Source organism: Brassica rapa, chromosome A03 (genome assembly GCF_000309985.2).
Source record: "Brassica rapa cultivar Chiifu-401-42 chromosome A03, CAAS_Brap_v3.01, whole genome shotgun sequence".
Taxonomy (NCBI): Eukaryota; Viridiplantae; Streptophyta; class Magnoliopsida; order Brassicales; family Brassicaceae; genus Brassica; species Brassica rapa.
Genome location: NC_024797.2, coordinates 15042333 through 15061002, shown reverse-complemented (window position 1 = coordinate 15061002; position 18670 = coordinate 15042333). Strand labels below are relative to the sequence as shown.

Sequence of the window (18670 nt, the reverse complement as noted above, 5' to 3'; positions counted from 1 at the left end):
CAAATATAAAGGATGTAGCGCGTGGAAAAAGGCGCGTGAGTTGTCAATCTCTCTCTTCTCGTAGACTTGTTGGTTTGCTCAATTCGATCTTCTCTTTTCCGCCATTCGATCAAAATCTGGAAATTGCAAAATTTTCTTTCTGCAGATCAAAACCCAATTTGCCTTCTCCTCTCTTTCTAGAATCCTCGCTGTTATCCTTTTATCCGTCTTTACCGATGGATTCTGGAGTCCTTGTAGAACCCTACACCTCAGATTTGTGCACGAAACTATAATTTATTTCGTTATTTTCAGATTCAGGGTTTTTCGATTCGAAATTTTCGGTTTGTTGGGTGAAATTTGGGGGTTATAGCCTTCTGACTTTAGAATGAGCTAGTTTTTTTCTTTTTAAGCTTTACGTTCTCTGGAGATTTTACCATTTCTGGCCGAAAACCTTAGAAATTACAACTTTGATTTTCCTCTTACTGTACATATAGCTGATGATCATGAGTCATGACGACCTGGTGAAGTTGCTGCTGCTGCTAAATCCGTTGTTAGGTTTTGCTAGTTGGGATCATGCGTCTCCTTTGATTTGAATGTTTTTTATTTGGGGTTTACTTGAGATAATGAATACATTAGGTGCTGTTATGTAACATCCAATACCAGATTATTATAAGAAGATTTGCTTTTTCTTTTTTTCTTTGGGTATTTATTTGCCATAAGAGAACTACTGTAGAGCAGCTTCATTAAGAGTTGAGATCTTGTTACGTCTACAATGAGTATACCTGATGAACAATTTTCCATGGATCAACTTGATGAATCCAATAAGTAAGTTTCTATCTCTGCTTTGATTGTTCGTCTTCTGATTAAGCCGCATGTGTAATTGTTTTTTTCTCTCGTGTTGAATCAGGAAACCGAGAATTTCATACACGAGAAACTTTCTTTTATCCTTGAAAGATAAAGATGTTTGTAAGAAGCTGCCAAGTCTTCCCACTGAGTTTAATGATTTACTCTTGCGGTGAGACTTTCTTCTATTTTTTATTCAGAATTTATTTCTAAGATAAAGATGTGATCATGTAGTCGTATTATATTTGGTTTGGAGAGAGAGACATGTCTTGATCTGTGTACTCTTTATGTGAGCAGTCACACCGAAGATCCTTCACCCGAGCGGCTGAGATTTTCTGGCGATTTGAGACGGAATGACTATAGTTCATCGCCTCCCACTAGGGGTGAATTAGGTAGCAACTCCCGAGGCACCCATGGAAGATGGGAGGGGCGCTCAGGTGGATGGAATGATAAAGATGCTGATTCTTCACATTCTGATCGGGACCCAGGTAGCCTCATCTTATTCACATCCTCTTCTTTAAATGTTGCATGATGACGTTACAAAGAGATGGACTAGCACTAGTAATCTTTGCTCTCTTTTCACGCTTACTGTACTCTTACAAATTACTTTTTTTTTCTGCAAAAAGTGTTCGTTTTGGTGATTTACAACTCTATCCAGGTGGCTGTTCAATATGTATAAATGTAGATTTCCGCTATTTTACAAAAGAGAATGACATAAAGAATGTTCTTTTTTAGTGAAAACTTTAGAACTAGACCTTAGAGAAAATTTCTGGAATTTGGGTATTATTAGTTGATACTGAACTGTATATTTTGTTAGGAGAGCGTGGAAGGCGTTCTGGCTTGCCGTCTCGGAGGCCTTGGCAACCACCGGAGCATGATGGACTTCTTGGGAAAGGTTCTTTCCCTAAGCCTTCTGGATTTGGTGCGGGATCATCTGGCCCCAGACCTCAATCTAATGACACGTATCAGCTGAGGAGAAGCAATGAACCTTACCATCCTCCTCGCCCATACAAGGTTAAGTGCCCACTTGTCTTTTGTTGCCAGCTTGAATAGTCTTTAGTTTTAATTATTGTTGAATGCTGCTCCACCATGTTGCTTGGTGTCATCAGCTGGTGAGCTTGAGTAAAGATCAATTAGTTAAGAACATTGATTCCTGAACCTCTCCTGTGTATTTGTAGGCGGAACCTTACACTCGACGTGACGCTAGAGACTCACTAAATGATGAGACGTTTGGTGCTTCTGACTCTACAAGTGAAGATAGAGCTGAAGAAGAAAGAAAAAGAAGAGGTAAAAAATCAATTTACTTAATATCTGTCCAATAGTTTGCCCTTTACCAGTTTGCAAACTTCATACAGTCTGTACATGCGTTTTTGTGCCAATCTCTAATTGACGTTCTCAACTCTCTGTAGCTTCTTTTGAGTTGTTGAGGAAGGAACATCAAAAAGTATTTCAGGAGAGGCAAAAATCAAACCCAGACTTACGTAAAAACGACTTCGATTTTACTGAACTGCTTGGGGAGTCCAAAGATGAAAAAGAGCGGCCAAGTAGAAGCGATGAAGTCCATAACACTCCATCAGATCCTGGTTCTAGTAACCACTCTTTTCCCCCTCAAAGTAATGCGCCCAGGCCGCTTGTACCTCCTGGTTTTGCTAGCACAGTTTTGGAAAGAAAGCAAGGGGGAAAACCTCAAGTAAGTCGCTATCTTTCTGAGATGCTCATTCTTACCTAATATGTGGTCCATAGAATTTTATTTTTGTTTGCGTATCGATTTCTGAGGTATATACTATATTATTTTGTGCTTAGATTCCAATCAAGAACATGAGTACATGTAGTTCTATTGCACCTCCTCCCTCTTACCTAACGAACAAACTAGGAGTATAAAAGAAAAGACCTAGCTCAGTAAGTAAAAGTTACGACTTCGTTGGTTATATATGATCCAAGGCTGTGGTCGCTTGATTATTATCACTTTAGACGGAGTTCATTTATTTCCTGTTAAGTGAGAGTTAGTTTTGAGTGTGTTGCCCATTTTCTTTGTGGTTTGTCTTTTCTTTCTATACTTTTATTTGGATGCACTCTCTGATCGGTGCATCAATTTACGAAACAAATTTTGTACATCCACTGTCTTTGGTCGCACCTGTTATTTACTGGTTATTACACCATTGCAGGCTGAAACTTCTCAACATGAGCGTAGTCCTTTGAATCCCAAAGGCGTTAATATGGTGAATGCGGGAATTACGATAGGCTCAAGTGAGATGCTGGTAGAAGGTGAAGCTGTTCGTGTCTACTCCCCTGACACAAGTGAAAAGGCTGCTAATATACCTTCATTTGTAGGAATATCTACAAATACAGTTAATCAGGACAAAAGTTTTGAAAATATTTCCTCCATCTCAACCGCTGCTGAAGCTCAGGGATATCCTATAAAAACTGAGCAGGCTCCAGTAACGCTAGAACACAAGAAAAGCTTGGAGGATGGGCCATCAATTCTCGATAAGATATTCAACACCGCTATAAATTTGAATAGTGGTGACTCCTCTAGTATAACTCAGGTGAGTTTTTTCTTTCGTTCTATTTCAGTTAGCTCCATTTCCCCTGAGACTGCTCCCACGATAGCTCTTGCATTTATGCTTATCCTTGTGAATCTGTAATTTGATATGATGCACTTCGTTTTGGTCCAAATGGTGTATAATTATTTCTGATTTAGTGTGCACTACCCAGTCGTAACTGAGGCTAATACCTATATGATGTATTAATCCTTAGGATGATAGATAAACATAGTTTGTATGTTCTCTTAGTGAACATACAGTGGTCCATGTGTTATATATAAACAAAGTTGAATGCTTTTTCTTCAGGGAAACGTATTCTTATTTCCCTGTGGAGTTCGATTATCTCATTTGACCTGACAAATATTCACATCCTTTGTAGAAAATTGTCGTAAAAGTTGAAGAGACAAGGAGCCCTCAGACTGTTAAATCCTCAAAGTTCGCACATCTATTTCTTGAAGAAGGTAATCCCTGACTGTTATGCGAGAATAGAACGTTTTTCCATACAAAGCCAATAATCCAACTCTCTTCCTAACCGGTGCAGATAACAAGCCAGACGAAGATCCCCCATCTAGCAGGCCACCAGGAGGCTTACTGTCACTACTTCAAGGTGCAGATAAATTGCAAGGCCACGCCACTAAAAACATTGATAAGTTAAGCAACACATCCGCAAGTAAACCAGTAACAGCTGTTCCACCTGTTCTTACTTGCGAAGACCTTGAGCAGTCAATTCTGTCAGAAGTCAGTGAAATCAATCTTCCTCCTCCTCCTTCATTGCCAGTTGACCAAGACTTTAGTGTTCCTTCATTGAAGAAGACCAAACAACGGAAAGCATCTGTTGATGACCAGGCTTCGCAGCACCTTCTTTCTTTATTACAGAGAAGTGCAGACCCAAAAAGTCAAGATACGGTAACAGAGACTAGACTACCACCATCTGTGAAAGCAAGTACTGCCGGAGAAGCAGATCCGGGGAAGTCTTTGACTCTTGAGAATCTGTTTGGGAGTGCCTTCATGAATGAACTGCAGTCAATTGGAGAACCAGTCTCGGGAAGAGCTATGGTTGCTGATGCTCCTGGGGTCACGCTACGATCAGACAGGTCTATGGGTGAACTGAGCCAAAGAAATCAAATCAGACCTGACGGTCTCACCGGAGGGCTACAAGGCCTTCCAGGAGATGGTAACTTCCTTGGCGTTGGCGATCCTGTAAACCCACAAAAATACATGTCTTTTCCAGGATCTCATAATCAGGAGCCTGAAGTAACTTTCGACATCTCTGGCAAGCTAGCTACTTTAAACTCTGGTCCAAGGAACGATAGACCAACTATGGGAGGTCAAGATGGTCCCTTTCTTCAACGCCATCCCCAACAATATGCTCATGTAAAACCTCAGCTCGATTTCATGGGCCAAGGAAGCATCAGAGGTCAACATCAGGATTCTTCACCAAATCACCCGTTTCCACCAAACATGATTCACCATCGTCCACCTTTCCAGAATTCAACAACTAGTGGACTTCCTGAGTTTGATCATCTTCCGCCTCATATGATGCATATGCAAGACAACCTGCAACGCCAGCATCTAATGCAAGGATTCCCCGGTGGTGGTCCACCACACCATCAGTCTCCTAATGTAAACAATCAAATGCAGGGTCTCATCCCCGAGTTAAATCCATCACAAGGCTTTCCCTTCGCTCATCGCCAACCCAACTACGGTATCCCACCAGGTATAACAAAAGATGATCAAACCATTTCCTATTATATTTACCCTTTAAAAAATTCAAACTTTCGCTCATTTTTTTGCCCTGGATTCGAAACCTTTTGTGGATTGGAGTTTGCTCTTCACTTGAGTTGGTCTCTCAAAACATATATTTCGTTTTGTGTCTTTTCAGGTTCTCAAGTCAACAGAGTTGAACATCCAGCTTCACTGCAGGCACTCTTGGGGATTCACCAGAGGATAGACCCGTCCAAGCAGTCGCCCGCAATGGGTCAAGCCGGTGGTCCTAATCGTCAGGGCTCTATGGGTCATGAACTGGACCATGGCTTTGGCTACAGATAACTCTGCTCTGCCCACAATCCTCCGAAGAAAGGTTTATGAAGTCTGTTTCTCTTGCTGATTGTGGTATCTGGTATGTGGATGCTTATAAATAACAGTGATAGATTTTGATGTACTTTCGAGTCCTGTGATTTGCATGATCCATTTTAGGTTTCTGTTTTTCGAAATCTGTAGCTCAAATCTCAATGTTTCCGTGAGTCGAAGTTATAATAAGTGCGAGACTGAGGTTTTATGTGCCGCAAACACTCCGCATCCATTATATGGTTAAATCTTATCAAGAACAAAATCGTCATGTTTTTATTTGCATGTTATTACATTTGTATCAATACATGGGGTGGCTTTGGAGTTTTTTTTCTTTCTTCCAAAAAGTTAAGATTCTCATTCAGGCCTCGAAATTTTAGCGATTGGATTTCCCAAAAAAATGTTCGATCTGCAGACACCCTTGAGACGACGAACCACTTGTTTTACTTCCAACCTTGAATCTCTTGCCACTTCCTGAGCTTGCATTGGCGTTCTATGCAAATCGAGAATAACCACATTAGGAAAGGTACGAAGTTACCGGATAAGCTCATAAATTGTGGTAAGGGCTTTTAAGTGTAGAGGTTGTGAGAAACGTAATCTAAAATAACACAAGTCAGAAAGATTAAAATTCCATATTCCATCTATATGAATGAAGGAAAATATGTGAGAGGAAAATGATTAAGTTTATGGAAACTGATGGATAAGAGAAGCAGAAACTCACAGAAAATTGGGGTTTGGATCTCAACACCTTGATTCTTCCACCTTTGCCATCAGGTCCAACAGAGATTAGATCATTCTTGCCTGAGACATAACCTCCTAGTGAAGGATTCGTTTCCCATCTTCTGAGATTTTGATTTTTCCCACTTGACAACCAAATGTCTCCAGCACCTGCATTGAGTTTTGAACAATCTTCAAATCTACTTCACTCAAGAACATAAAATGATGGATGATGTATGCAGAAGTACCATTGTTCCGAGTTGAGAATGATGATGCCGGACTTTCTCTGATGTTAAACTTTATATCCTTGACCACCGGATCATCATGAACACTACTATCTTCACTCTTCTCATCTTTCATAACAGAATCCGAATGTCTGAAGCCAGAATTTGTGGTTTCAGGAACATCATCATCTATCTCGATAACAGACTCCTGTTTGCCAGGAATAGAGTCTCCTCTTCCCCTTGAGCACGATTCCTGATTGGTTAATCCATCATTCTTCTCAAACTGACCGAGTGGTGTAGAGATTTTCTCCACTATGTTGCCTGATGGAGGCATTCTAAAAGAAACAAAGCTCTCTGTTGCAGGCTTGGAGACTTGTCTGTCACTGCAGTTCTTTGAAACTTTTATATCCCTTAGAGCTCTGTTCTCACTCTCTTCAGCGATCATCTCAAGTTCCCTCACTCGCTTCTGCCAGTTGAAAAAAGATAACATGAGCTGGATAAAAAAAAAAGGCAGCTAAGATGAATTACAAGAACAGAAAGACTCTAACCTTTAGTCTATCCATCTTTTCCATAGCTTTCTCAAGTTTCTCAGAAGACCGAGCTTCTCCTCTACCCAGCTGATTACATTTGGCCAGCAACTCTTTATAACTCCTGTAGGATGTGGATATGTACACAAGAATGTTTTGGTATTAAAGATTTCAAAAACAAAATGTACTTTTACTTATTAATTGTGTATTTTCAGTGACCAAACAGACTACTCAACTGATCAGCTTAAACTGCAGATATGACTAATGGGAGATAATGAATCGAGTCCACTAAGTACATGACAAAAAATGAGAGCAGGGAAGCTATAACAAAACATATGAAATGTGTATACCTGTTTCGAATAACCAAGGACTTGACAAGTGTATCTATTGTATCTTTGGTCTTTGTATTATTCCCTAGCATGGCGAGCTTCATAACATCATCTTCATCCAAGCTTAGATCGGAAACCCTGAATGCAAAACAAGATATCTAGGCTAACCAAAAGACTTAAAGTTTCACTCTCTGAAAACCGTTAAAAGAAAAATACCAAAATATTTAACCCACAGTTTAAGTGCGGCGAGCTCCTTGGCAAGAGCCATAGTTCTGTCTTGTAGCTTGGCGCACTTGGAAGTAAGCTGAACACATTCCTTTCACAAAACAAAACATAATAGTAATAAGAAACTCAACACAAACTTGTAAAGATGATGAGTATAGTTTAGTTATACCTCTGACTTAAGTTTAAGCAAGTGTTGGGTGGTTGATATCTCTTGTAGAGCCTCCCACCTTCTTGCTTTGTCCTCCTTCAATTGTTCCTTGCATTGATGCAACTAAGAAGCAAAAAAACCTCAAAAAGATTATAAATTTATAATAACATAACCTTATGTTTTATCTTCTTACACGATTCTACTAATCAAATGGGTCTTGTATGCAAATGTTTCTAGTCATCCCTAATGTGCTTACCTGGTCGGAGACTTCAAGATTGTTCTTTTGCTGTCCCTCCAGAGCTGAAGTAAGGTTCTGTATCTTCCCTTGGAGCCGCTTCACTTCTCCTCTCAACAAGACCGGATCTTCCTCGACTTTCTGCGATGCAATCGAATCGGTTTGGTTCCCGGAAGATTGAAAGTAGAGCCGGAAAGGATCCTTTAGGAGGCACTTCTGCTTGCAAATCGGACAGTTTCGCTTGTTCGTGCTCGGGCAGTACTCGAACCATTGCTGCAAACTAGAGTTCCACGAAAAATCGATTAGCAGAAAAATTAATTGATTGTTGCAGTAGTGGAAGATCATTGATTGTGCAGTACTAACCATAGCTCGTGAAAGACGTGGCCGCAGGCGGAGATCGATTGCAGATTCTCAGCCACCGGTTTTAGATCTTCGTAGCAGATTGAACATATTGCATTCGCCGCCGCGTTTTCGCCGGCCATCTCTCCGATTGTCCGTTGTTCCGACAACAACGATTTGATTTCTGAATGCAGACAGGAAAGATATGTAAGAAACAAAAAAACAATTGGGCGCGGAGAAAAAACAATTGAAATTTCTGAGCAAGCGCGAAAAGCTTTGGTATGCACATGACAGGTCCAAAATGCTTGTTGTATAAGCCCAACATTATGACAAAAATAGCATACAAACAAACTCTCAAAATGTAATTAATTAAAGAGTAAAAATATTTAATTACTCCAAAGTCCAAACCATAAACTCTAATTGTAACCTCATTTCTTAAATATTAAACTCTAAATTTTTTTTAACGCTGCTTTATTATGATATTACAATTATGATATGAAAAAGATTACATAGACGATTCGACAACCGACAATACTACCTTCTTAATGAAGATCTACGCCTAACTGCATCACCTGAGCCGTCCTGATGAAAATCCACGTTTGTAAGACTTTCTTTCGCGTATTCTGCATAATTGTTTAATAAATCGCTCTCTCCGGGACTTAAAACCTGGATTTCCTGTAATCTACAAGAAATTGCATAATCTGTGATTTGAACCTTATATTTGGATGTAAAAACTTTTAAATTTTAATCAGTAGGCTACGGTGCTTCCACATTCAACTCTAAATCTAACCACTTAAATCCAAACTTAATATAAAATAAATAAAAGTTTTTATTTGTAATTTAATAAAAGCTTCCTACTCAACTCAAGCCATAAAATGGCAGATTTTATGGGCCTAACTTTCAAGCCCATTTATTACCGACAGATCCGAAACTATAACCCGAGTAAAGAAACAAAAAATTAAAATGAAACTGAAATGAAAAAATACTCTGCTTCCAAATCGCCATTGTTCTTTTTCATGTGTTCGAGATCTCTCCCTCCACACCATCTCATCATCATCATCATCATCATCATCATCAGATCTACACTCTCTTCTTCACTGAAAATTCTCCAATAAATCCCAAATCTGATTTTGTATTGAATTCAACCAATACATATATATATATATATATATCTCTCTCTCAATTTTGTTTTGAATGGCGCAGCAAAAGTACCTTCACCAGCGCCCCATCCAAAACCCATTCACAAACCCATTCTCTTCCTCTCCTCTCTCAAACTCTTCCCTCTCTAACCGTCCCATCTCCCTCCTCTCCCGCAACGGCCTCCTCCTCCTCCTCGCACTCCTCGTCATCCTCGGCGTTTTCCTACCCTGGGCTGGATCTCCCTTATTCCCCTTCCCAAACACGCTCTCTCCTTCTCAGTCCAAGTGGCGCGACTACTCCCTCGCTCAAGCCGTTGAATTCGCAGCTAAGAACGGCACCGTGATCGTCTGCGCCGTGAGCTATGCTTACTTGCCTTTCCTCAACAACTGGCTGATCAGCGTCTCCAGGCAGAAGCATCAGGACAAAGTCCTCGTCATCGCTGAGGATTACGCTACTCTCTACAAGGTTAACGAGAGATGGCCTGGTCACGCCGTTCTAATCCCTCCCGCGTTCGATTCTCAAACCGCTCACAAGTTCGGTTCCCAGGTATTGCATAATCTTTATTAGTTGTTATCATACTGATTCAGTTAGATCTGGTAAATATAAGCGGGACGGAATCAAAGTTTGTTATATAAGCATAACAGAATCATAACAGAATCAAAGTGCGGTACGGTGCAACTGCGTTGTTTAGTCCCTCAAGGTTTAAGGTTTTAGCTGTGTAGTAGCATCCATTTTTCTTTCTAATTTTGATCGAATTTTTTTGAATCATCTTTGTTAACTAAATGATCATTATCTGAATCTTAGGGCTTCTTCAACTTCACATCTAGGAGGCCGCAGCATCTCTTGCAAATTGTGGAGCTAGGTTACAGTGTCATGTACAACGATGTTGATATGGTCTGGCTCCAAGATCCGTTCAAGTATTTGGAAGGAAGGCATGATGCATACTTCATGGATGACATGACTGCTGTATGTAATCTCATTCACACATCTCCTTGACTATTATTCAGATTGTTTATTATTTTCTTTATTGATTTTTTTGGTGGCAGATTAAGCCGTTGGATCATTCTCATGAGTTACCGCCTCCTGGTAAAAAAGGAAGGCCTTATATATGTAGCTGCATGATTTTCTTGCGCCCCACTAGTGGCGCAAAGCTTCTGATGAGGAAATGGATTGAGGAACTTCGAGACCAGCCTTGGTCTAAAGCTAAGAAAGCAAATGATCAGCCTGGTTTTAACTGGGCACTTATGAAAACAGCTCATCAGGTAGATGTAGATTGTTTCCTCCAAGTTCCACAGTAAAAAAAATGTCTCAAAACACTGAATTTTTGGTACTCTGAGCTACTCTAAACTCTTTTATTGGGGGTCTTTGGGTGTTGTGCAGGTGGATCTCTACTTGCTTCCCCAGGCAGCGTTTCCAACAGGGGGATTGTACTTCAAGAACAAGACATGGGTAAAGGAGACAAAGGGGAAGCATGTGATAATCCACAATAACTACATTGTTGGTTTTGAAAAGAAGACCAAACGTTTCCGTGACTATGGTCTATGGTTAGTGGATGATCATGCTCTTGAGTCCCCATTAGGAAAATTAGAGTAAATTCAAATGGCGCAAAAAAGAAGAAGATTGTTTTGGTCGCACCCTCTTTTATTGTTTCAGAGGCCTGTGGGAAGAAAGATGAGAGTAACATTTTGTAGGAGCCTTTTAAAGTTGCGAGTGTGTTATATCCATTTAAGTAATGTTATGTCAAAATGCTATATTTGACATTGAGTCGGTAAATTCTATTTGATTACTTCATTCAAGTCGTATACACACACAAATACATTACGTTAGTACGTACTACGTACTGCTATAGTTGACAATTTTTTTTCTGTTTGATCAAAACTATAATTGACATTTTGTCTGGCATTTCTATGATTACTTCATTCAAATCTGGCAAATGGGATTTGCAGTTGTCAAATATAACTGATGTTACAGTGAGAAGAATCAAATCCTGATCATGGATTTTTACACGGTTTAGCGGCTAAATTAGTAAACAAAAGTATTTTACTGATTTTATTGGACTGGTATACTCTAAATAAAGATAAAAAAAATCTTTAAACTGTTGATAGAAAAATCTGACACATGAAGAACTGGAATGATACTAATTGACAACGAGGTCTGTAAAATTCAATAAAAAAATCCAAAACTAAGACTGACAGCTAGCATATGATATGAGGGTCCACTCGCTTATATTTCATTTATTTATTTTAACACACTGTAGTTGATGTGTATATATAAATCATCCATACTTTACAAACATGTGACTGATTTTAAAATTTATAGGCTTTTTGGAGGATGCTTCTTATGTAAGATTTACCGAAAATGCAAATCATAAATGAAAATTATCAGACCAGCGGCGATAAATAAGTGTTCCTGACGCCTAAATAACAATGTTGGTTCACGGATGTAAAAAAAAAAATGTTGGTTCACTAGACACTTTCCAGATCTGATTTTATATATTTATTGAAATTTTCTTTTGTGTTTTGTTTTCCAGTTTTATGCAAGAGATTAATGGTCGATCAGATTTTAATAAAGTAAACTACGCGTGAAACTAGGCCTGGGATTTTTTAACCGGATCCGAATACCGAACCGGATCCGACCCGAAATGGACCGGTTCGGATCGGTTTCGGATAAGGCATATTTAACCGATGGGTAATGTTTATGAATATCTACGGGTATCGGATCGGTTCGGGTTTTTATCCGGATCCAATCGGGTACCCATTTAAACCGAAATAATGTTTAAAAAACATGGATTTGCACCTCATGGGTTTCGAACCCAGGTGGGAAAGTTGAAAGTACAACAACTTTTACCACTGCACGACTTCTATTTCGTTGTAATTACTTTCAAACTATATATATATACCCGATTTGGATAAAACTATTTTTAAAAAAATTAAAAAATAAAAATAGAAAATATAAAATAAATAAAAATATTAGTTTCGGTTTAATAATTTAATACCCGGAACCGACCGAAAACCGATCCGAAACCGAACCGAACTGTTCCAAGTACTTATTGGATACAATTTGTAAATAACCGAATATCCGGACCCGAACGGGTCTTACCCATAACCGATCCGAATACCCGAAATCCCAGGCCTACGTGAAACATAACTAACAAGATAATATTTCTCTTCCTCTAACATAATTAAAAAAAATTAAAATCTCTAAAAGGATAGAAATCTGACAAAAATGAAGGAAAAATAAAATAAAATAAAAAGGTGAAAATAGACAGACAAGGAAGAAAATAATTCTTTGGACTTCCTCCCTTCGAATCCGCGCAGCTTACACAGTCTCCTTCGATTCTGCCAGCCATTGACTCCAAAGAAACAAACAGCTTCCCTCTCTCTCCCTCCTTAGCTTTTACTAATAAGCTCACAAGAAAGTATCTACGCATCTGTGCGCTTCCCCTGCTCTCTCTCTCTCCACGTCATCAACTGAATTAGCCACACGCACTTCCACTGCTCTTCCTCGTGACTAGATTTCGTCGCATTATCCGTAATCTCGCCGGAGTTGCATGTACTTTCTCAAATGGGATCTCTGGAATCTGGGATTCCGGCGAAGCGAGAGCCCGCCGCCGCGAGATGGGGAAGGCAACACCCGTTCTTGCAGAGAAACAGATCGAGGCTCTCGAGATTCTTCCTCTTCAAGAAGCTCAACTACATCCAACTGATCTGCACCATGTGCGTCTTCTTCTTCTTCGTCGTCCTCTTCCAGATGTTCCTCCCCGGTCTCGTCGTCGTCGTCGACAAATCCGATAAACCGCCGTGGAGGAGCAAGAAGAAGGAGCTTCTCCCACCTGATTTGGTCGTTTTCGAGGAGAGTGGGGTTTTCGATTTCGGCGAGGGTGTTAGATTAGAGCCTACCAAGCTTCTGATGAAATTCCGGAGAGATGCCACTCAAACTAGTACTAGTGATGGTTTCAATCTCACGACTAATACGCAGCGTTTTGGATTCCGTAAGCCGAAGCTAGCTCTGGTCAGTTCTTTAGCTTCTAGATAATGAAACTTGATCCATTTGTGAGAGAGATCTGATGGTTTTCTCTTCTTTAAGGTTTTTGCGGATTTGTTAGCTGATGCTGAACAGATGAAAATGGTGACTGTCTCCAATGCGCTGCTAGAGATTGGATATGCAATTGAGGTATGCATTTGTGTGTGTACCTTTAGTAATATGAAGTGATGATAACACTTGTCTTTGGGTAGGTGTACTCACTCGAAGACGGTCCAGTTCATGGAGTTTGGCAGCAAATGGGAGTTTCAGTCACTATACTCGAGGCTAACCATGCATCAAGTTGTGTTATCGACTGGCTCTCGTAAGTATATTGCATTTCCCTTTGCTTGATTAATTGAATGTAGTCATGTGATTCGGTTTAATTGGATAATGTGGATGGATCTGAGTTTGTTCCAGTGCATTATAGGTTCTTATCTTCTATTATTGTAATGCAGAAATTAAGTTGACTTGACTTGGTCAATGAGATGATTTCTGATCATTGATCATTTTCTTTCTTCTTATCTTGAAGCTATGATGGCGTCATTGTAAACTCTCTCGAAGCTAGGAGTGTGTTTGCTTGGTAAGATTTTTCTGTTCTTTGGTGGAATGAGTGGTTATCACATTGTTCTGGTTTTGGTTTATAATCATGGTAGGAGTTATACAATGTGTATATTTATTTATATACACCCAAATATATTTGTTACCTATGTGGATTTTTTTCTCTGAAGTTCTTGATAGTTTAAACTATGGTTATTCTTTGACAGCTTCATGCAAGAACCTTTCAAATCTCTGCCTCTTGTTTGGGTCATCAATGAGAAAACTCTAGCTGTTCGGTCTAGACAGTATAACTCAACAGGGCACACTGAACTCCTAACGGACTGGAAAAAGATTTTCAGCCGGGCATCGGTTGTGGTCTTCCATGATTATCTCCTTCCGGTAAATATTTGTTGATTAGAGTGCAACCACCATTATGCTTTGGATAATTACTTCTTCTCAGTTGACTTGCTAATTGTTTCGTGCAGATTCTCTACTCCGAGTTTGATGCGGGCAACTTTTATGTGATTCCCGGATCTCCTGAAGAAGTATGGAAAGCAAAGACTCTGGACTTTCCACGGAAAGATGACATTGTCATTTCCATTGTGGGAAGTCAGTTCTTGTACAAAGGTCAATGGCTTGAACATGCTCTACTGCTTCAAGCTCTACGGCCGTTATTTTCAGGCTATAACACTGAAAGTTATAATTCCCATCTCAAGATCATAGTTTTGGGTGGAGAGTCAGCTTCCAACTACAGCGTAGCTATTGAGGTATAACAAAGGTCTGCTTTGACTATTGATGAAACGGTTTGTAGCTTTTGAAGATAGAGTACAAAAACACTAACCTTGTTCCTTGGTTTGTTTTTGAATTTATTAGACAATTTCCCAGAACTTGACATATCCAAATGATGCTGTGAAGCATGTAAGCGTCGCTGGGAGTGTTGATAAGATACTGGAGAGTTCGGATCTTGTCATATACGGATCATTTCTAGAGGAGCAATCTTTTCCAGAAATTTTGATGAAGGCCATGGCACTGGGGAAACCGATAGTCGCACCGGACCTCTTGAATATTAAAAAACATGTATATTTCTTTTCCTTTGCTCGTTTCTCCATGGAGATGCTTTGTGGCGTACTGACTGTATTGGCAATATCAAATAGGTTGACGACAGGGTTACTGGGTATCTCTTCCCCAAGAAGAATCTTGAGATTCTGTTGCAGATTGTGCTTGAAGTGATAACAGAAGGAAAAATATCTCCGTTGGCTCGGAATATTGGCTTGATGGGGAAATCAATTGTTAAAAATATGATGGCGTTGGAAACCATTGAAGGCTATGCGGTTCTACTAGAGAATATTCTCAAGTTATCGTCAGAAGTTGCTTCTCCTAAGGATATACAGACAGTTCCTCCAAAACTGAGAGAAGGGTGGAGTTGGCATCTGTTCGAAGCTCTCATGAATGCATCGCCTGATAATAGAACAGCAAGAAGCTATGAGTTCATAGCGAATGTTGAGGGACATTGGAATCATACCTCAGGAGAAGCTACTACGAAATTTGGGGTTGTTAATGATGATTCATTTGTATATGAAATATGGGAAGATGAGAGATATCTCCAAGTGATTAACAGTAAAAAAAGACAAGAAGACGAGGAGGTAAGCATTTCAGACGCGAGTTCTTGAAATGATTTTCCACTTTCCTATGTGTCAATTTTATTTTGTTGTTGTGCAGCTGAAAGGCAGAGCTTTGCAGTATCATGGGACATGGGAGGATGTATATAAAAACGCCAAAAGGGCAGACCGAAGTAAGAATGACCTACACGAGAGAGATGAAGGGGAGCTGCTGCGAACCGGTCAACCATTATGCATATATGAACCCTATTTTGGTGAAGGAACTTGGTCGTTTCTACATCAATACCCCCTCTATCGTGGGGTGGGCATGGTGAGTTTCCATGTGCAATATATTGTTTTTGCAATTGTCCAAAAGAGGAAAGTTTTTCAGAACTGATATGAATGCACCTTATTGCAGTCAGGTAAAGGAAGGAGACCTAGGATGGATGATATTGATGCATCATCACGTCTTCCGCTTTTCAACAATCCGTACTATCGAGATGCTATTGGTGACTTTGGAGCATTCTTTGCAATTTCAAACAAGATTGATCGTTTACACAAGAATTCATGGATAGGGTTTCAGTCCTGGAGAGCGACAGCCAGGAAGGTACATATCTTCCCTTGCTATTATAGAATGCTATGGTCCCAGTACTAGTAATAATTTTGATGTGATCTGGAACCCTAAAAACAGGAATCTTTATCAAGGATTGCTGAGAACGCATTACTTAATGCTATAAAAACACGGAAACACGGAGATGCTTTGTATTTTTGGGTTCGCATGGACAAAGATCCGAGGAATCCTCTGCAGAAATCCTTTTGGTCGTTCTGTGACTCCATAAATGCTGGGAACTGCAGGTAAAAACACTAAAGAGTTCTTAAAATATAGAGTTTTATATCAATGTTTTGAGATATCATATACCTGACTCTGCTATTTTGGACTTTGATGAAGGTTTGCTTACAATGAAACTTTGAAGAAAATGTACAGTGTCAAGAACATAGACTCACTGCCTCCAATGCCCGAGGATGGGGATACATGGTCTGTGATGCAGAGCTGGGCGTTGCCAACAAGGTCCTTCTTAGAGTTTGTCATGTTTTCAAGGTGCTTGTTATTACCCATTGATTGTCCCAGTCCGACCCTCATTGGTCAGAAAAAAAAGAGTACTTAAAAGAGTGTTGCATCTCTCTTGTGTTGTAGGATGTTTGTGGATTCTTTGGATGCACAGGTGTATGAAGAGCATCATCGAACCAACCGTTGCTATCTGAGTTTAACCAAAGTAAGAAACTCATTCCTTCTTCTGCCAAAGTCTATCCATCATCTAATGGGTTTGGATTTTGAGTAATGTGTTGGATAAATTTCTCATAGGACAAGCATTGCTATTCACGGTTACTCGAGCTTCTGGTGAACGTATGGGCTTACCACAGCGCGAGACGCATTGTCTACATAGATCCTGGGACTGGTGTGATGCAGGAGCAACACATACAGAAAGACAGGAGAGGGCAAATGTGGGTGCAGTGGTTCGAGTACACAACTCTGAAAACAATGGACGAGGATCTAGCAGAGGAAGCAGACTCAGACCGTCGTGTGGGACACTGGATATGGCCATGGACAGGTGAGGTGGTGTGGCGAGGTTCATTAGAGAAAGAGAGGCAGAGGAAGAATGTAGAGAAAGAAGAGAAGAAGAAGAGAAGTAAAGATAAGCTGAACAGAATGAGAAATAGAAATAGTCGCCAGAAAGTCATTGGAAAATATGTAAAACCGCCGCCGGATAACGAAACCGTTACCGGAAACTCCACTTTGTAAAACGGAGACGCATGATAAAAAAAAACAGATTAATGATTTGTTTTGAGAGATCATTTGTATAAAAGAAATCTTAATCATTTACTCTCTCTTTGTTTTAACCGACGGCTTTAACTCCCCGGCGAGAAGGAGGAATCCATAAAAAGGAGCTTGACTCGAGCATACGTTGCCGTTTAAGCAATTTCGACGGCTAATGTCTTAACAAATTTTGTAAACTTCTTTTCCTTTTGTCAATTTTTTTGATGTAGATATTAGCCCATTTGGTATTTCCATTTATAAAAATTAGCTACCATGAGTTATCAAGTTATTCGGTTTTATACCAAAAAACCATAACAATATTTACTTTTTTAACAGATTTTAGTTTATATGATTATAAATCATATTTATTAAACACATAGATATATTCCTTACTATAACTTTTAAATATAATGTTTTCTGTTTTATCTAACTATTAAAATAAAAATAAGAAAAGAGTATTATCATAAGATAATTATATAACTATATTTTAGCGCAAATATTTACCACTAAAAGTAAAAATTATGTTTTATTTAATTTAATTTAATGAAAATGAGATAACAAAATAACCCTTTTAACTTAAAAAAAATAAAGGGGGTCTGTCATCTTTATCAAGATGGTTTTATTTCGTCGGATATTCATTCGAGTATCTGGAGCACGAAATAGATCAAATAGATCACAAAGTGTTTTTCTAGAAATTATTATAGATATCAATTGATTGAACAATTAGATTATTGGAGTTTTCTTTCTAATTTGTGATTTTTTTAATGCAAAATTCAAAATTAAATATTAAAGTTTCAATTACTTTTCAATACAAATTTAGAAATTATCATATTTAAGTATTTTTCTATGTTATATAGTTTAATTTTAAACTATATTAATATATAATATGAATATCTAGTAAATGAGAGTTCATATTCATACGATTTATGATCATTTGTATCTTGTTATTACCGAAACAGTTAAACTATTGATCACAAAATTTTAGTGTGAGACATTTAATATTTTTAGTAATTTATAGTCGTTTAAATAATTCAAAATATAACATATAAAAATTTTATTTTATTATATAATAAATGTGGTTGTTTAATATCTTTTAATGTAAAAATTAAACAAAAAGAGCTAAGATATAAAAATTATGATCAAATATTTATTATTCATAATCATTTATTGTCATATATATGTTAATAATATTAGGCAATTTTATAGTTTTTATTTAAGGAAAGTGCGAGAATATTTTTTTTACACTATTTATCAATTTAATAGTTAATTTAATAAAAAATATATTATAAGTTAAGATTGACCAACTTATTTATCTAAGAATTCTGAGTTTGATTCTCATGGTGACACATAGCTACTAAACAATGTTGTAATGTTTCTCAA

The 18670-nt window shown here is 38.6% G+C and overlaps 4 protein-coding genes across 7 annotated transcripts; 3 read left to right on the top strand and 1 right to left on the bottom strand.

The window, feature by feature from the left end:
* Positions 1-108: 108 nt before the first annotated feature.
* Positions 109-5759, top strand: LOC103858844. Of its 4 annotated transcripts, none has more exons than XM_009136275.3 (11): positions 109-804; positions 887-994; positions 1120-1310; positions 1640-1836; positions 2001-2109; positions 2232-2512; positions 2988-3087; positions 3154-3368; positions 3745-3826; positions 3907-5082; positions 5248-5711. In XM_009136275.3, the coding sequence occupies exons 1-11, from the start codon at positions 752-754 to the stop codon at positions 5412-5414; spliced, it is 2679 nt and encodes an 892-aa protein (XP_009134523.1). In that variant the 5' UTR covers positions 109-751; the 3' UTR covers positions 5415-5711. The 4 variants fall into 4 exon arrangements, 3 of the variants coding, with proteins under 3 accessions (XP_009134523.1, XP_009134522.1, XP_009134521.1); XR_004455915.1 differs by having other exon boundaries at positions 110-804; positions 2988-3368; positions 5248-5614; positions 5654-5759; XM_009136274.3 differs by having other exon boundaries at positions 1643-1836; positions 2988-3368.
* LOC103858846 lies at positions 5683-9087 on the bottom strand. Its single transcript, XM_009136276.3, has 9 exons — positions 8201-9087; positions 7859-8117; positions 7624-7725; positions 7463-7545; positions 7251-7367; positions 6922-7024; positions 6398-6839; positions 6154-6320; positions 5683-5925 (listed from the first exon to the last, which is right to left on the bottom strand). The coding sequence occupies exons 1-9, from the start codon at positions 8317-8319 to the stop codon at positions 5809-5811; spliced, it is 1509 nt and encodes a 502-aa protein (XP_009134524.1). The 5' UTR covers positions 8320-9087; the 3' UTR covers positions 5683-5808.
* Positions 9088-9356: 269 nt separating this feature from the next.
* On the top strand, positions 9357-11118 carry LOC103858843 (UDP-D-xylose:L-fucose alpha-1,3-D-xylosyltransferase MGP4). Its single transcript, XM_009136271.2, has 4 exons — positions 9357-9862; positions 10121-10282; positions 10363-10578; positions 10697-11118. Exons 1-4 carry the CDS (start codon positions 9371-9373, stop codon positions 10907-10909), a joined length of 1083 nt encoding a protein of 360 aa, XP_009134519.1. The 5' UTR covers positions 9357-9370; the 3' UTR covers positions 10910-11118.
* Positions 11119-12880: 1762 nt separating this feature from the next.
* LOC103858842 lies at positions 12881-17373 on the top strand. Its single transcript, XM_009136270.3, has 14 exons — positions 12881-13327; positions 13403-13489; positions 13552-13661; positions 13869-13919; positions 14104-14275; positions 14362-14643; positions 14750-14953; positions 15031-15519; positions 15596-15805; positions 15893-16081; positions 16166-16329; positions 16424-16573; positions 16670-16748; positions 16838-17373. The coding sequence occupies exons 1-14, from the start codon at positions 12881-12883 to the stop codon at positions 17273-17275; spliced, it is 3072 nt and encodes a 1023-aa protein (XP_009134518.2). The 3' UTR covers positions 17276-17373.
* Positions 17374-18670: the final 1297 nt, after the last annotated feature.

What these genes read in the sequence shown, in the direction of transcription:
- LOC103858843 (XM_009136271.2), top strand. Translation starts at nt 9,371, where the DNA reads ATGGCGCAGCAAAAGTACCTTCACCAGCGCCCCATCCAAAACCCATTC. An exon ending in CTCACAAGTTCGGTTCCCAG is followed by an intron (nt 9,863 to 10,120) that starts GTATTGCATAAT and finishes TCTGAATCTTAG; the next exon opens with GGCTTCTTCAACTTCACATC. An exon ending in TTATGAAAACAGCTCATCAG is followed by an intron (nt 10,579 to 10,696) that starts GTAGATGTAGAT and finishes GGTGTTGTGCAG; the next exon opens with GTGGATCTCTACTTGCTTCC.
- LOC103858844 (XM_009136273.3), top strand. Translation starts at nt 752, where the DNA reads ATGAGTATACCTGATGAACAATTTTCCATGGATCAACTTGATGAATCC. An exon ending in ACATTCTGATCGGGACCCAG is followed by an intron (nt 1,311 to 1,639) that starts GTAGCCTCATCT and finishes ATATTTTGTTAG; the next exon opens with GAGAGCGTGGAAGGCGTTCT. An exon ending in ACATCTATTTCTTGAAGAAG is followed by an intron (nt 3,827 to 3,906) that starts GTAATCCCTGAC and finishes TAACCGGTGCAG; the next exon opens with ATAACAAGCCAGACGAAGAT.
- LOC103858842 (XM_009136270.3), top strand. Translation starts at nt 12,881, where the DNA reads ATGGGATCTCTGGAATCTGGGATTCCGGCGAAGCGAGAGCCCGCCGCC. An exon ending in TCTTGAATATTAAAAAACAT is followed by an intron (nt 14,954 to 15,030) that starts GTATATTTCTTT and finishes AATATCAAATAG; the next exon opens with GTTGACGACAGGGTTACTGG. An exon ending in AAAGACAAGAAGACGAGGAG is followed by an intron (nt 15,520 to 15,595) that starts GTAAGCATTTCA and finishes GTTGTTGTGCAG; the next exon opens with CTGAAAGGCAGAGCTTTGCA.
- LOC103858846 (XM_009136276.3), bottom strand. Translation starts at nt 8,319, where the DNA reads ATGGCCGGCGAAAACGCGGCGGCGAATGCAATATGTTCAATCTGCTAC. An exon ending in ATCTTGAAGTCTCCGACCAG is followed by an intron (nt 7,726 to 7,858) that starts GTAAGCACATTA and finishes TTTGCTTCTTAG; the next exon opens with TTGCATCAATGCAAGGAACA. An exon ending in ATTCTCAACTCGGAACAATG is followed by an intron (nt 6,321 to 6,397) that starts GTACTTCTGCAT and finishes AACTCAATGCAG; the next exon opens with GTGCTGGAGACATTTGGTTG.